The sequence below is a fragment of the Chelonia mydas genome, chromosome 2, assembly GCF_015237465.2.
Source record: "Chelonia mydas isolate rCheMyd1 chromosome 2, rCheMyd1.pri.v2, whole genome shotgun sequence".
In the NCBI taxonomy this organism is placed as follows: domain Eukaryota; kingdom Metazoa; phylum Chordata; order Testudines; family Cheloniidae; genus Chelonia; species Chelonia mydas.
The window spans coordinates 59554597-59572098 of NC_057850.1; the positions used below are offsets into that span (position 1 = coordinate 59554597).

The 17502-nt window shown below is 42.4% G+C and overlaps 1 protein-coding gene across 19 annotated transcripts in view; it reads right to left on the minus strand.

The window, feature by feature from the left end:
* CSPP1 (centrosome and spindle pole associated protein 1) overlaps nucleotides 1–17502 on the minus strand; it is a 171108-nt gene that overhangs the window by 3023 nt on the left and 150583 nt on the right. For 17 of the 19 annotated variants that reach the window (XM_043539532.1, XM_043539538.1, XM_043539533.1 and 14 more), the window contains 2 exons: nucleotides 13531–13640; nucleotides 12619–12769 (listed from right to left, as the gene is read on the minus strand). In XM_043539532.1, coding sequence (XP_043395467.1) covers nucleotides 12619–12769; nucleotides 13531–13640 — 261 coding nt within the window. Of the gene's footprint in view, nucleotides 1–437; nucleotides 643–7208; nucleotides 7371–12618; nucleotides 12770–13530; nucleotides 13641–17502 lie in introns of all 19 variants that reach the window. The other 2 variants (XR_005224296.2, XM_037892487.2) reach the window with 2 other exon arrangements.

The following is a 17502-nucleotide window of genomic DNA, read 5'->3' on the forward strand; positions in this document are numbered from 1 at the left end:
CTTTCACTCACTTTTTCTTCATCTTTCTATTCCCTATTTTAATTAGGTCTAGATATTATGAGTAGGAATAATGTGACTGGTTTATTCTCCATGTCTTAATTTCGGTTTGTATCTGGCTCTTTGAAGAAGTTTATTCAGACAAGAACCAACATGTTACAGACCCTGCAATCTATAAAAACCTTCTAAGTTTTGTTTTGTCTCTTTTTTTTTTTTTAGCCAACTGAGGCATTTTAAATGCAAAATCATTTATAGTTACTTTGAGATTTCTTAAAATACTAGCATTTTATCTTTAGGTGTAACTTTTTTGTTAAACTGTAATTAAAGATCTATGGAAATATTTTTTTTCAATTTACTGTTTACCAAATGGAAGAATGGCATCTATAACGAAATATTCAAGTTTTCTACACATATAGTAGATGTAAGAGGAGGTTACTTACCTGTAACTGGAGATTCTTCAAGATGTGTTGTCCCTATCTGTATTCCACTGAGGGTTATACACGTGCCATGAATCCAGAGCTGGAGCTTCTGACAGCAGTAGTGTCCATTGGTCCATGCATGCACCCTCATGGTTTTGTCTGAGGTGATAAAGGGTGGAGTGAACCGACTGCACCATCAGTTCCTGCTCCACCACAAACCAGAGATCTGCAGCAGAGGGGAAGGAGGGCAGATTTGGAATACAGATAGGGACCACGCATCTTGAAGAACTTGCAGTTACAGGTAAGTAACCTCCCCTGTTTCTTCGAGTGATGGTCCCTACTGTATTCCACTGAGGGTGATTAACAAGCAGTACCTAGATAGTAGGAGGATGCAAGGAAGATGATGGAACCATGGAACAGAGAACAGCCACTCTGAACAAGGCATCCGTAGCAGTCTTGCACCAAGGTGTAATGGGAAAGAAGATATGTACTGAGCTCCATGTTACTGCCTTACATATGTCTGTAAGAGCAAGTCGTGAAGCACAGCTGTAGTTGATGCTTCTGCTCTCATGGAGCAGGCCCATATCCCACAGAGCAGAGACAGCTCTGATAACTGGTAGCAGAGCATAATGCACCGTGACACCCACTTCGAAATCCTCTGAATGGAAATCACTTGCCCCTTAATGTGTTCAGCTATAGTGACAGTTTAGGGGACTTCCTGAAGGGTTTCATCCTCTGCAGGTAGAAGGCCAGGGCCCTGCGGATGTCGAGGGAGTAAAGGCACCTTTCTTCCACCGAGGTGTGAGGCTTTGGAAAGAAAGAAGGTAAGTGTATAGGCTGGTTGAGATGAAAACTAGAGATAACTTTAGGGAGGAACTTGGGGTGCAAACGTAGGGAAACTTTGTCTTATGAAATGTAGTAAACAGGAGGAGTGTCTGCCATCATGGCCCCCAGTTTGCTAACCCATCTCGCGAATGTGACAGCAACCAGGAAGGTGACCTTCAAAGAGAGGAGAGAGAGAGAGAGAGCGCACAAGGCCACAGGTTCAAAGGGTGACTTTGTCAGTGTCTTGAGGACAACGCTGAGGTCCTATTGGGGAGCGATGGGCTGAAGAGGAGGTAAGGCTCGCAGGAGGCCCTTCCAAAACCTGGAAGTCAACGGGTGAGTAAAAAAAGAATGCCCCTCCAGCAGAAGATGGAAGGCACTGAGAGCAGTCATGTGGACCTTGATGGAGTTGAGAGCGAGGCCAGACATCCTTAGGGAGAGGAGGTAATCTACAAGAGGAATGGCCACATCCTCAGGGACAAGACCCTTCTTTCTGCTGGACCCAAGAGATGAAATGCTTCCATTTAGTCTCACAAGATCACCTTGTGGACGTCTTTCTGCTACTTGAGAGAATGTTCTTCACTGCTAACAAACATTCCCACTCTAATGAAGATGCCCATCCAAAACCCAAGCCTGGAGGTGAAGAGTCTGGGGATCGGGATTCTCTGGGAGAGGTGGCAGTGGAAGTAGCAGGTGCGCTGACATGCAGAGAAGAAGGGGAAACCAGAACTGGGGAGGCTAGAACGTGGCTATCAGAAATGACCGTCGCTCTTTCCCACTTGACCTTGTGCAGGACTCATAGCAGAAGCGTCAGAGGGGGAAAGGCGTAACTGAACTGATCCAACCAGCTGAGAACTAGGGCATCACCCTGGAAAAGGGCACCAAGCCCTCCCCTGAAGCAGTACTGGGCGCATTTCCTGTTGGTTTGGGAGTTGAAGAGGTCCCTGGTAGGAGTCCCCCAGCAGTTGAAAATGCTGGTGACCACAGCACCATTAAGCTCCCACTCATGGTCAGTCACGAACTTCCTGCTGAGAGAGTGTTTAATCATGTTTTGAGTCCCAGGAAGGTATGCTGCCAACAACAGGATCTTGTGGGCAATGCACCAATCCCAATGGTTAATTGCTTCTGTGCAGAGGGCAGGAGACCTCATGCCTCATTGCTTGTTGATGTAGCAGATGATGGTGTTGTCTGACATATTGAAGATGTGACAGGAATGGATAGGAGAAACACTCTCTCTCTTTGCACAGCCTGAAGCTCCAGGATGTTGATGTGCACCCAGGACTCTCGAGCAGTCCATGTCTCTTGAGTCATATGCTCATCCATCTGGGCCACTCCGAACAAGGCATCCGTAGCAGACGATGCATCTGTGATAATTGTGGTGGAGGGGGAAGACAGAAGGAATGGTATCCCAGTACAAACCTGACTCGGACCCATCCGCCACTGGAGGGAGGAGAGGAAAGAACCTCATGGGGAACAGTGAGTAGAAAGTGCTATGTAAAAAGAGAAGATATTGCCATTGAGCTGGCGGGGCCTTGGAGTAGTCACACCAGCAGTACAGGAAGTGTGGATCCTGAGCGCCGTCCGAGTCCTCCAACCCTGAGAAATCAGAGGCTGGTTCAATTGGCAATGCTGTCGGAATGTTGGAACAACAGGAGTCTCACGGGAGTGGGCGGGAACACAGCCCAAAGCAGGTAAGTCTAGGGGGGGAAACGCACCCTCCAAGGAGATGACATCATACAAGGGCATGGAGACCTCTCCTCAGAAGAGGCTCCAACCTGGACGATGCTGTGATGAGAAGGAACTGATGGCGCGGTCAGTCCACCCTGCCCTTTATCACCTCAGATGTAAGCATGAGGCAGATCAAGGGTGATGCGTGGACCAATACACACTACTACTTTCAAAAGCTCAAGCTCCAGACATATGGCACATGCCTATAACTCTCAGTGGAATACAATAGGGACCATCACTAAAAGAAGAAGAGGCGGTTATAGGAAGGGAGTTTCAACTGATTACTAGCTCCTTATTCAAATTGTCTTCTCTCCTCTATTCCCACTCCAATTCTTCCATTACTCCTTGTTCCTCCCAATTCACTTGTGAGGATATTACATCTAAGTTCTAGGAAGTTCTTACAACCCTTCAGGTGTTACAGAAATAACTAGTCAATTTTTCTTGTAAAGTGGGTAATGAATGACAAAAGGGAGAGGGAAAGAAGGTGGGTAAGGTAATATGTTTTATTGGACTGACTTCCATTGGTAAAAGACAAGTTTTCAAGCTTACACAGAGCTCTTCTTCAGGTCTTGGAAACTTACTCAGAGTGTCACAGCTACATACAAGATAGAACAGATTGTTTGGCATAACTAGTTAAGACTAAGGCTGCATGTCTGTCATGGAGGACCTCATAAAAAAGATGGTTGTAAAGAGCTATCTTGGTTTGAGTGATCATGAGCTAATTCAATTTAAACTAAATCAAAGGATAAACAAAAATAGATCTGCAACAAGGATCCTTGATTTCAAAAGAGCTAACTTTAAAAAATTAAGAGAATTATTCAGGGAAGTGGATTGGACTGAAGAATTCAAGTATCAGCTTCTGAAACGTTGACTGAAAGTAGTTTTAACCTTCCTCCACGTTCTATCTGAAGCCTGCATCCCAAGCACAGAGAAAAAAATCGTATGGAAGGATTGCAGCCCAAGTTGGATAAGCAAGCATCTCAAACAGATGATTAAGAGAAAGCCTACAAGTAATGGAAGATGGGAGAGATCAGCAAGGAAAACTACCTCTTGGAGGTCAAAGTGTAGGGATAAAGTGAGAACTACCAAAAGCCAAGCAGAGTTGCACCTTGCAAAGGGAATTAAAACCAATATTAAAGGTTCCATAGCCATATAAATAAGAAGAAAACAAGGAAAGAAGTGGGACCGGCTGAGGGTGGGGTGATTAAAGATTATGTAGGTATAGCCCAACACCTAAACAAATATTTTGCCTTAGTTTTTAATGAAGTTAATCAAGAGTTTAGGGGTAGTGGCAGGGTGGCTAATGGCAACAAGGCTATGGAGGTAGAAATTTCCACATCTGAGGTGGAAGTCACACTCAAACAGCTTCTTGGGACTAAATTGGGCGGGGGTGGGGCAGACAATCTTCATTCAAGAATATTAAAGGAACTGGCACATGAAATTGCAAGTCCAATAGCAAGAATATTTAATGAATCTGTAAACTCGAGGGTGGTACCCTATGACTGGAGAACTGCTAATACAGTTCCTATTTTTAAGAAAGGGGAAAAAAAGTGATTTGGGAAACTACAGGCCTCTTACTTTAACCTTACTTATATGCAAGGTCTTGGAACAAATTTTGAAGGAGAAAGCAGATAAGGACATAGAGGTGAACAGTAATTGGGATAAAATACAATATGGTTTTAAAGAAGGGAGATTGTACCAGACTAACCTGATCTCCTTTTTTGATCAAATAACTGATTTTTTAAGACAAAAGAAATGCAGTAGATCTAATTTACTTGGATTTCAGTTAGACATTTGATACAGTTCCACATGGGAAATAATTAATTAAATTGGAGAAAATGGGGATTAATATGAGAACTGAAAGGTGGATAAGGAACTGGTTAAAGGGGAGATTACAAGGTCATACTGAAAGGTGAATTGTCAGGCTGGAGGGAAGTTACTAGTGTAGTTCCTCAGGAATCAGTCTTGGGACCAATTTTATTTAACATACTTATTACTAACCTTGGCACAAAAAGTGGGAGCGTCCTAATAATACTTGTGGATGACACACAATTGGGAGGTATTGCTAATACAGAGGGGGATTGGAATATCATACAAGAAGATCTGGATGATCTTGTAAACTGAAGTAACAGAAATGGGATGAAATTTAATAGCGCAAAGTCATGCATTTAGGGACTAACAAGTACTTTTGCTATAAACTGGGGATTTATCAGTTGAAAGTGACAGAGGAGAAAAACCTGTGTGTATTGGTTGATCACAGGATGAGTATGAGCCATTAATATGATACGGCCATGAAAAAAAACTAATGCAGTCCTGGGATGCATCAGAGAAAGTATTTCCAGTAGAGACAGGGAAGTACCACTAAACAAGGCACTGGTGAGACCAGAATTGCACATGGTATTCCAAATGAGGTCTCCCATGTTTCAAAAAGATGAATCAAACTGGAACAGGTGACAGAAGGGCAACTAGGTGATCTGGTGAACGGAAAACCTTTGAGAGGAGACACAAAGATCTTGGCTTGTTTAGTCTAACCAAAAGAAGACAGAAGGGAGACATGATTGCTCTCTATAAATCATAGAATACCAGGGTTGGAAGGGACCTCAGGAGGTCACACCATACAATCTAACATTTATAGAGCATTAGGGTTCATTGCTCACTAAAATCCCTGAGGCAATACAAGCTCTCAACCAAATATTGTGTTCAATTCTTGTCATGTTTAACAAGACATCTATTAAGTCACTCACATCTTTTAGGCCCTCTCCCTGCTTCAGGTTCACCCGGCAAGAGTAGGAAATAGAACCAGCATAAACACGGGACAGCTCCAAAGAATCATGTAGGGAAAAACAGATTTCCCCATGCCCCCAAGTGACAGTGAACAGTGTTGGGGTTTCCCCAAGACCTTTTCCACTCGGTTCCCCAAGAACTCATTTCGACTCCAGTCTTATCATTCAGGTCCCTTTATTTGGTATAGAGCAAAGCTACACTGAGTTGATCAGACTCAAGTGTACAGGGTGGGTATAGAGCATACCAAACTATAAAGTTACACAGAAGCACTTTTCCTTGACCAACTTTACCAAGACCAACATCTTTACCAAGACCAACATATACATCCTTAACTATATATTGCATCATATGCTTCTGGATTGGCTTGGTTACTTTGCAGGTACCAATCCCTGTGCAGCATTCTCTGGCCACACATTGCGCAGACACACGTACTCTTTACCCCATCTTACATTCCAGGCGTATCTTGTCCATTCTAAATGGTACCAGTGTTCCCCCATATCTTAGCCAGTAAAGACATCCTGTCTCTAGCCTACTGATCCATTTGTCTTCTCAGTCATGCCCACTAAGAAATGAGGCAAGTTACTTATGTCAAGTTACTTATATCCAGGCCTACAAAGAGAGAGAGAGGGGTTGTGTGCTGCAGGGCACCTCAGTAATCTGGCTACAATCAAGCCTTCCACCTTTGATCTTGAAACTCCCTCCTACTTCTGAAAGGAGGGGAGAGCACAGACCTCTGACTCTCCGGGCCTAGACTTCTCCTTTGCTTGAGGATGGGACTTCTCAGAAAGGACCCTATTGGTACGTCACACAGGCTCCACCCAATCCAAAGCCAGAGGAAGTGATGATGGCATGGAGTGGGAGAGGCAGCACAGGTGTTGCACCTCTCTTTCGCACTGGCCATCTTGTACCAAGTATCTAAGAAAATCCCAGGAGGGGAAACAAAGTTTCTCATTTAAAAAAATCAGGGCCCCCTGGAGACTCCAAAGATATCTGTTTCTATAGATAAATATATTTTGAAAAAAAGACCAAATCTGGTCACTTACTCACTCTGACCATCACTTTATAAAAGTGATGGTCAAAATAATTGAGTCCAGAAACTGGTGATGAAAAAATTAACCTATTAAGAAAAAATACAGAAGTTTGGAAAAAGGATTTCAATATCTGATTACTCTATATTAAATTCCCAGGAAAAACACTCCAGCAGTAAAGTTTATACAGTTACTCATTTTTGTTAATTAATAACAAATAGCAATTGACAGCCCTTCTTCAGCAAATTTTCTTCTTGTTCTGTTATTTCTAACTGTTACATGGAATCAAAAAGTTTTACTTTGAAGAAAACATTGCTACTACCCACTCTGGACTTAGCCGCATCTCCAGGGAAATGAAGCGATCCATTATATCTTCCCTAACAAGGGAAGAACTGATGTGCTAACAGCAAAAGGAACGATAACTTACCTTACTGTAACCGTGGTTACCTGTTTCCTTGGAAGTGGGTAGTAGGAGTCCTACTTAAACAATGACTGCAGGACATCTCTACCAAAGTGGGCATCCAAGCTGGAAGCCTCTACCAAAAAGCTGTATCTCGAAAAGGTGTGGACCAAGCTCCACGTAGCTGCCCTACAGATTTCAGAAATAGAGACATTCTTCAAAACAGGTGGCAGAAGCTGTCTTAGCTCTAGTGGTATGAGCTCTAAAGTGGGCAGGTGGTTCTAACATAAATCACTCATATCCTGCTCTTACACAGTTGGAGATTCATTTTCATAATCTCTCTGAGGAAAATGCATCACCCGTAATCCTTTCAGCAAAGGCAACAAACATTTTCAGTGTGTTCCTGAACAATTTAATCCTGTTAAGATAGTATAACAATGCCCTTATTACCTCAAGTGTGAAGTTTTCCTTCCCCCAGAGTTGAGACAGACTTGAGGAAGAAAACCAGGAGATGAATAAATTGGTTAATTTGGAACAAAACAACTCTGGTTAGGAACTTGGGATGAGACATGAGAGTAACCCTATCCTTATGAGACATTGTATAAGGGGTACCCATCGTGAATGTGCGAATATCCTCTACCCTCTGAGCTGATGTAACAGCTACTGAAACAGCAATCTTCATGGAAAGGTGATACAGGGAACAGGATACTAATGGCTCAAAACAGGGAGGAGGCCAATCAATGCTGTTAATATTATACTGAGGTCTCAAAAGGAAAGCGGCTCCTAAACAGAGGGAAAAACTTATTATGGACCATAGGGAACCCTGTCACTATAGGGTTGGAAAATATGGAATGACCTTGTGTAGGAGGGTAATATGCATATATTGCTGCTAGATGTACCCTTATGGAGCTGACAGAAACTCCAGATTGCTTAAGGGCTAGTAGATGCTGAAATGGGTGATGTCAAAGGAGAGAGCTGATGCTGAGATGCCTAAACAAAAAACTTCTCCTTAGCTTTTTTTAAGTCTATTTGAGGCTTTCTTGCTTTGAAGTAGAATTTTGGCTGGACAGCTTTTGGTAGATGTCACCCACCTGGCATCCAGGCTGCTAGATGTAACAGATTGGGGTCCAGGTGCAGGATTTGACCATTGCTGACCGGGGAAGGCTGTCGGGCAGAGCAGGCAAAGTGTTTGGGGCTTACGTTGAGAGGTTCACCAGATCTGAATTCCAAACTGTCTGGACAATGCTGCAGCTCTTTCAGTTTCCTCAGGACCCTCAGCAGCATGGGAATCAGGGGGAAGGCATGTATCAGTCCTGGTATCCAGGGGATGAGAAAGGCATCTGACAGGGAGCCAAGACTGGAGCCCCCTCTGGCGCAGAACACTGGACATTTCTTGCTCCGGTCTGTGGCAAATAGCTCTACTGATAGATAACCCCACCTGAGAAAAACGTACAGCAACACTGCATCCTTGATCAACTCCTCCTGGCTATCTGAACTGTCTACTTAAGCAAATGGCTATAGAGTTCTGAAGGACTGGCAGATGCAGGGCCAGTGGTATGATCTGGAGATGAATATACCAATTCCAAAGTCAAACAGCTTCCTGACAGAGCAGAGATGATCTGGCTCCTCTCTGTCTACTGATAAAATGCATAACTGTGGTGTCTGTCTGTCCTGGACTGTGGATCCTGGAGTAAAAGTAGAAATGTTTTATACCTCAGGTGGATGGCTCTCCACTCTAGGCATTTTATGTATAGGTGAGATTCCTGAAGGAAACACATACCCTGAATTTACAGATTATGTCAATGAGCTCTCCCAACCTGTTTGGAGGCATCTGACACCAGAGTTTTGGTAGGTCGAGACGCAGAAAAGGGTACTCTATTGCACACTTGACGAGAGTCTTTCCACCAGTTTCACAAGGAGAGGTCGCTTTAAGGGACCATGACCACCATGTTCATTTGGTGCCTTGTGAGTGGATACGCTAATTTCAACCACCCTGGAATGGAAGATAGGTGAAGTCTGGCATGTGTCCCAGAAGTCTGAGGCATGCTCTTACTGATATCTTTGGCTGAGCTTGAAGTTGGTTGAAACCACTCTGGGTATCCCAAATGCTAATAGTCAGGACTATCTTCTCATCACCACAGATGTGGCCACAGTACTGGATGCATCTAGAGCTGAATGTAGGGAAATGCAGGCCACCAGCTGCCTTTTGTTCATTATAGATTCTAACTCTTCCTCATATTCCATAGGAAACCTCTTTGTAAATTGAGGCAGCTTGCCCCGTGGAAGTAACTGTACTTTGTGAGAAGTATTTCATTATTAGCTACTCTCATTTGGAGGCTGGGTGATAAGTAGATTTTACATCCAAATAAGACCAACTTTTCAGGGTCCTTCTCACTAGTTGTTGGCTTGAGAGGCCCTTGTTGTTTGGACTTCTCCTGACAGCATCTACAACCAGAGATCCTGGCACTGGGTGAGAGCAGAAATACTCAAATCCATTAGAAGGGACTTGGTACCTTCAGTCTGCATACTTGGATGAGGATGCTGGAGTCTGCCATAGATCTTTTGCAGGTTGTAACACTATCAGCCCCTCATTTATACATATGATGAGCCTACCAGGCAAGGAATGGTACAGAATGTTCAGCAGTTTGTGATTTCTCTTGAACCATCTTCCACAGTATGTTGAGAGCCTCAGCCATACATTTAATGAGGTCTTGGAGTGCCTTAAAACTGTAAACTGGAGCAGACATCAAAGAGTTTACTGCTTAATTGAGAAAAGATGAGGAAATTGCAGCCAGGATTAGTTTTTCTCCCTCCACTGCTTAATCTGTGTCACTCTCCATTCCTACCTCTCTAATATCTGAGACTGCAATACTTGACTGGCTAGCAAAGTCTATACTGGGCTCTTGGGAGACGAGGATCTAGCCCTGGAAGTGGGGGGCAGTAGCCACAGGCTTATGTGAATGAGGTTGCACCCCAGGGCCCCCAATAGGCCCAGGTTGATAGACATATGGGTAATGGAATGCTGGACACAGAGGAAGATACCAAGAGGCCCGTCTACTATGAGATCCATGTCTTTTCCTACTGAGAGAGCAGTCCCTAGAGTCCTTCCCAGATTCCCATTGGGATCCCCATGGAGAGGAAGGAGGGTGAGTGGGAGAGAAGTCCCTATTGTGCACCAACAGGGAGGATTAAGGTGAGGCAATCCCTTCAGGTGTATGAGCATGCTAATATCCCCTCTACCTGAATAGGGGATGGCACTGGTAGGAGTTCCTAGCATATTAACTGATAAAAAGGCTTTCTTTTAATGCCAATGGGCAAAATAAAAGTAATTATTTATACCAGAGGTTCACAAACTTTTCTTATTGTGTATCCCCTTCCAGATCTACCAGCTGCCCACATACCCCTGCCCTTCTCATTGCTGATAATTTGTGTGTTATTCTTAACACTACCTGTCATTAGCCATCTGTCCGTATTTCACTGTTACATACAGATATAGTTGTAGTGCAACATATACAACCAAAAAAAACCCCCTAATTCTGAGCTCAGCTAGACTGGACAGTTGCTGGGCAACTGAACCCGCGCTGTACAGTGATTGGAGGTGAGGGCTCTGTATGTTAGAGTCTCTAGGTATCTGTTCTCACTGGTACATTTTGAAGTAAATTGACTTCTGTATTTCATACAACTAATTCCCACAGAGTTTTAAAGCTTCGTCTGAATAGCCTATTATGAAAATGCAATCAATAAAATAATTAATAAATAAAAACCACCATTACACAATTTCTCCCCCATATTCCCCAGAGATGTCTCACATACTCCCAGGGGTATGCATATCACAGTTTGGGAATCCCTGATCTACATTATTAACTAACACCAGTTTACTCGTAACTAACAATTCAGTAACAGGACAGTGTTTATTGCTAGGAAAGCAGGTGGACCCTCCAAGGGTTCCATCTTGCTGCCTTAGGGGGAAAGAAGGAGCCAAGGGATGGCTGGACCTCCTCCATCCTTTATGACCTGGGTTGGGGAGGGGGTCACAAAGACAGTGCTGGCCAAAAGAATCTGATCTCGCATGCATAAGTCTCATGGGCACCAAGAGTGGAATCCATGCAGACAATCATTAAAAGATGGACAGGCTGTGCTTAGATTACACTAAATGCTATTGTAAAATCCAACTTCTTAATCTAGTAAAATACTACTAGTTAACATAAATGGATAATAAGAAGGAAGACCCTCATTCAGAGACAAGGGAGTCAAAGTAGCAAAGGAAGAAAAGGTGGAGACTGTGGCTCAAAGAAGGAAGACCAACCAAGTTATATATAATTAATAGCAACTTTGTTCACACAATTCTAAGTGAAACCATGAGGGGTGTGATTGAACAAGAAAAGAAGTTGGGTAGATAGACAGGAGAGGACTGAATATGGTGAAGATGTATTTGAATTGTATGGAGTAATGAGGGTTTGGGAAGAGAGAGCGTTTAGCTGCAAAGACGACAGAAATTAATAGAAGGCAGAGTAAAAACACAACCAAAGTCAAGCATGCTGGGTTTTTCACCACTGTTACACTATTGCATGAAAATTACTGTGAGCCAGTGATGACAAGAACAACTCTGGTTGTAAGAGTACCATTTGCTACAAAATCAAGGAAAGATGTTTTAGTTTACAGTTTGTAAAGCATTTTGTGATGCCTTCTGAATAATGCCTTCAAATAAAAAAAATAATACTGGTTTTAGAACTGCTTAGACAGGATGTTGATTAGTTATACTCAAAGATGGGATTTAAGACTTATGCCAAAGAGTATTTTCAGCGCAACTGAGTAGTGTGTCCCAACATACTGACTGGGGGACAAATCAGTACATGTAATTAAAACCAGACACTTTCAGAACAAAAAGGAAATGCTTCTCCATAAAGTCAGCCTGTGGAATTCTTTGTGACAGCAGCTCAGAGTTCATTACCACAATTTGAGAATTTTATCACCAACATAATCTGTAGTTACGTGTGCCAAGACTGGAGTAATGAAACATTATGCTTCATAGCATGCGCTGATCTCCACAGGGGGTAAAAAAGAATATAGCTTCCATATTCATGGGTCAACTGGCCAGCTGCATTATGGGTTTTATTGGAGGGTATTACTTCTTTTCACAGACACATCAGATATTAGGTTGTATACCACTATCCTAGATGCAATACAAGTCTTGAGTTGGTATATCATATCCTTTCATTTTCCTTATTGTATCCCTGACCTCTCAAAACCTGCAACAAAACTTCAATTCAAACCTTTTTTTATCAACTGATTTTCCAGCAAACCAGTGATGTAGAGTATTAAATTATGTCAAAATAATCTAATTTGACTGTCTCAGCCAATTTCTTTTTGTTTAGTCTACAAATAGTTTGTCTGTTAATATCTGTTTCTTTATCTTTAACATCGAACAAAGTCATACCTAGGTTAACAGATTTCTTCTGCAACTCATTCAATCTTCGCAATCGTTCTTCATTCCTGGCTTTCAGCTGATCAACATTGAGACTGGAGCTTGACTGCAAAGAGAAGCTGTCAGGCTGTGGCGGCGGAGAGTTGCTAAAAGGGACATCATCCTGCAGATTTAGAAAACATGGGAAGATTTCAATAAATATGACACTCCTGCCGAAGGGCCACTACGGATACAACCCATTTATATTGTGTATATACACATCATCTACAGCCATTTACTGTGATTCCTATTGAAATAGGAATCACAGTAATTGTCACCTAGTCTACTGTATTCTCTCTGACTGTGGCCAATACCAACATGTTTCAGAGGAAGATGCAAGAAACTCCAAAATAGGAATTGGAAGGAGATTTGCCTAATAGTTAGAAATTAATTTGCCCTGCAAAATGAGGTTTAATATCTCTTCCAAAATTGATGCTAGCATTTGCTACTGTAACTGTTGATATAAAAGTCTAATTCCTTTTTGAATCTTGCTAAGTTTTTGGTCTCAATGACATCCTGTGGTAATGAGTTCCACAGTTTAACTACATATCATGTTAAAAAAAAAAAAAAAGGATTTCCATTAATCAGTTTTCAGTTTGTCACCTTTTGATTTCATTGATTGTTCCTTTGTTCTTGTGTTATAAAAGAGAGAACAGAAGCTCCCAATCTATCTTCTCTATACCAATCATTATTTTACATACTTCTATCATGTCCCATCTTAGTCTCCTTTGTAAAGTAAACTACCCAAATCTTCTCAGTCTCGCTATACAACAGTTTTTCCATACCCCTACTCGTATTAGTCTCTCTTCTCAGAAACCCCTGAGGTTTCTCCATCAAATGCAAAAGAGAGGTGCAGAACTGGGGAGAGAAGCATTTCATACATACAGTAAATTCCATTGCTTTCTTCTTTATTCGTCTCCTCTCCCTTGCAGATGGCGGTGGCTGTGAAGATAAATTAACTTCTTCGAAAGCTGGGAAGGTTTCCCCATTAGTGCCTGGAAAAGGGAAAGTGAACAACTCTCTCAAGAAAATCAAATTACCACAGTGATAAGTCTGATTACATTTAGTTGTTAAACAAGCAGTGCTAATATAGCACACACAACTTGACACAGATACACTAAACAAATAAATACCTTTCACTGGGACATCCCACGGGGAACCACTAAGCTTAGTGATACTGCATAACAATGACTTGTATGTAATGGGTATGTGTGATGCTTCTTGGAGTACCTAGCGAGGCTCCTCGCTACCAGCTGCCCTTAGCATAAGGAAGCCTTGTTGTACTTGTCAGAGGTCAGCTCCCCAACTCCGCTGACCACAGGCAACACAAGCACTCCCCCTCCAGACTTAAGCAGGCCCTCCTCTCTCTCTCTACAGGTCAGTGATAGGCACACTCCAACCCTCAAACTCTCCAGGTATCCTCCCGGAGCAATGTGTTGCTTCCAAGGAACACTGCACACCAGCTTACCAGTTTCCCTTCAGATCACCGCTCCATTTAACCCACAACACTTACATTTACATTGAAATCAAGCAAACGTTTATTTAACAAAGACTAGACATTAAAATAATAGCAAGTGGAAATACTGGAAACAAATGGTTACACGTAAAATAAAATCATAACATGCCTTCTAGGGCCTAGGCTTAATTAACAACATGCTGTCTTGTCTAATGTAGTTTAGCTAAAGTCTTAGCAGTGTTTTCCAGCCAGGTTGGCTGTGACCCTCCTTTTGCAAGACAGAACACACTGGCAGTTCCTTTCCTCAGGGAAGGATTCCGGGTGTACCTGAGTACCCACAAGTTATACCCCAAAAATCCATTGTCTTTAATCAAACACGATGCCACCTGCTGTGTTTGTTTTTTCCTGCAGATCTTCTCTTATGTGAATTCACAATCTCTTCATTAGCATAAGGCTCAGTAATGTAAAAAGTCTTAAACTATAAGCCAGGGGTCGGCAATCTTTCAGAAGCGGTGTGCCAAGTCTTCATTTATTCACTCTAATTTAAGGTTTCGCGTGCCAGTAATACATTTTAACATTTTTAGAAGGTCTCTTTCTATAAGTCTTTAATATATAACTAAACTATTGTTGTTTGTAAAGTAAATAAGGTTTTTAAAATGATTAAGAAGCTTCATTGAAAATTAAATTAAAACACAGACCTCCCCGGACGGGTAGCCAGGACCCGGGCAGTGTGAGTGCCACTGAAAATCAGCACGCGTGCCATAGGTTGCCTACCCCTGCTGTAAGCCATAAAATATACTTTGACTAGCCAGAAAGATAAGCATCTACTACCCACTGCCTAAACTGAACCTGTTTAAATCACCTTCCGGTGATCTGTCTTAACTCACATACCTGAAGAATGTAGTTTTCAAGACAGACAGATAACTACTTAAATATCATCGATCCATACATCTTGCAATGATTAGGATGACCAATGTGTTACTGGCTGTTAGTAGAGACTTCACATGACATCCTCTGGCTCACTATTATGCAGACATCAGACCCAGGGGATCCCTGTAAACCCCTGTACACCTTACACGCCCTCTGCCAGTTGGCGCTTTTGGTATTTCTGTTTATAAGGGAGATCTATGGGTGACTGTGTTCCTTAACAACATTCTGTAATCAGGCTTCTTGATCATATCTGAGTTGTTAGCCTGATTACATAATAATATGTTATGTCCCACTTACGTTAACAAGCCCCCAAAAGTATTCTAACTGCATCAGGTTACAAATGTGTATCCTGTGACTACTGTAGATGTACTCTCAAGTGGTGTTTATGTCCTTTGTGTCTTTCTCATGATTATCCTGTCTTCCTTTAACAACAGTTTTCAATCCCTCCTTTGCTGTGAAACACACAAAGTATGACACTTGTCTCCACTGCCTGTTTCAGCCTCCAGGTTGCGCCTTTCATGCTCAACAACGTAAGTTTGGTATCTGGTGTAGGCCTTCCTAGAGCGCTAAGCACGGCTAACAGTATGAATCAAAGGCAGTGAACTAAAACAGGCCTTGTCAGAATTGTAACATCTAGGTATCACCTAACCAACTAAGCACATTCCTGACCGGAAAGGATGGATTAAGAACACACAGACCCCTCACAAAGATAAGGATGAGGATGTTTTGTTCAAACGATAGGGTACAAGGTGGTAACAACATCTGGAATGTAATATGTAACTGGTTTGTAACAATGTATAAAAGGAGAAGTCATAGGAGGGGCATCTTTGTCCTGGCCTAGGGGACGACACTATGGCAAGGGAGACCTTGTCGCAGGTATACCTGTGTTAGCGTATCTGTAACCGTTGAGCCAGGGCACTAGGGCCGAGCCTGGTCGACAATAAACCTCACCAAGTGGCTTCACCACCGAACTGAGCCTTCTTTTTTTATGAACATCATCAAGGTCTGCTCAATCAGCACGCCACACTCTCTGCCGGTGCGGCTAGCACCAGAGCTCCACGCACTGCACAGGAGCACAGACAACATCAGCGGCACTAATGAGATCTGATAGATGCCCCACCACTGGCTTTGGGCAGACTGCAGGCTTAGTCCCTATTTTAGTGCAATTAGTATCGCAAACATGCTGAGGCTTTCCAGTAACACAAAAGAACAATGCAGCTCCCCAAAAAGCTGCTTTACTATTAAAATGGCAAGATCCATTAATTATGAATCACTCTTCATGAAGATCATTTTCACTGAGCGTATTCTGCTGTAGCACACTTGATTAAAAAAATAAGAACATAAGAATGGCCATACAAGGTCAGACCAAAGGTCCATCCAGCCCAGTATCCTGTCTACCAACAGTGGCCAATGCCAGGTGCCCCAGAGGGAGTGAACCTAACGGGTAATGATCTAGTGATCTCTCTCCTGCCATCCATCTCCACCCTCTGACAAACAGAGGCTAGGGACACCATTCCTTACCCATCCTGGCTAATAGCCAATAATGGACTTAACCTCCATGAATTTACCCAGTTCTCTTTTAAACCCTGTTATAGTCCTAGCCTTCACAACCTCCTCAGGCAAGGAGTTCCACAGGTTGACTGTGCGCTGAGTGAACTACAGTGAACTACAATCATAATTAATTCCATGTTTCTCTCTCTTGTGTGAGTTTATGTGGTTTTGCTGCCTTTCTTGGGGACATACTAAGGTTTTAAAAAAAACAACAGAAGTTCCAACAGCCTTTTTAGCATTTTGTAACATACTTTGAAACAACATGGAAAGAAGAACTGGAACAAATAAGTTGTCAATGTTTTGCATTATTTTTTGATTTCATAATACTCAGCCAACTAACTTAAGTCTTAAATAAAAGCTACGAGTTCTGTGTAAGCTTGATGTTTGTCTCTTTCACCAACAAAAGTTAATCCAATAGAAGATACTACCTTATACACCTTGTCTCTCTACCTAAAAATATCATTTAAAAGACAACCTTAAAAATATCAGTTTTCTTAGTGACTATACATAACAATGCCATTGCTCTTAGTTTCTCAAATATTTCTACAGTATATTGTGATAAAATCACATGCTTAACAGAAGAACTGAGAATAGAAGCATTTACTTTCACCTCTGCAATTTTCCATCATTATAAGCGACTTATCACAACCTGTTACTTTAAACATCTTTGGCTCTGAAAGAGGAGGTTACTAACCTACTGGAGGTTCTTTGAGATGTATGGTCCCTATCTGTATTCCACAGTGGGGTTATGCATGCACACCATATACCTGGAGTCAGAGAAATGGAAAGTAGTGTCCTTTGGTCTGTGCATGCGCCCTGGCTAATCTTGTGCCTCCGAGCAAGGTGATAAAGGGTGGGGCAGATCGACTGCCTCTCCAGTTCCTTGGCCACCGTGAATCAGAGAAGATCCGAAGCAGAGG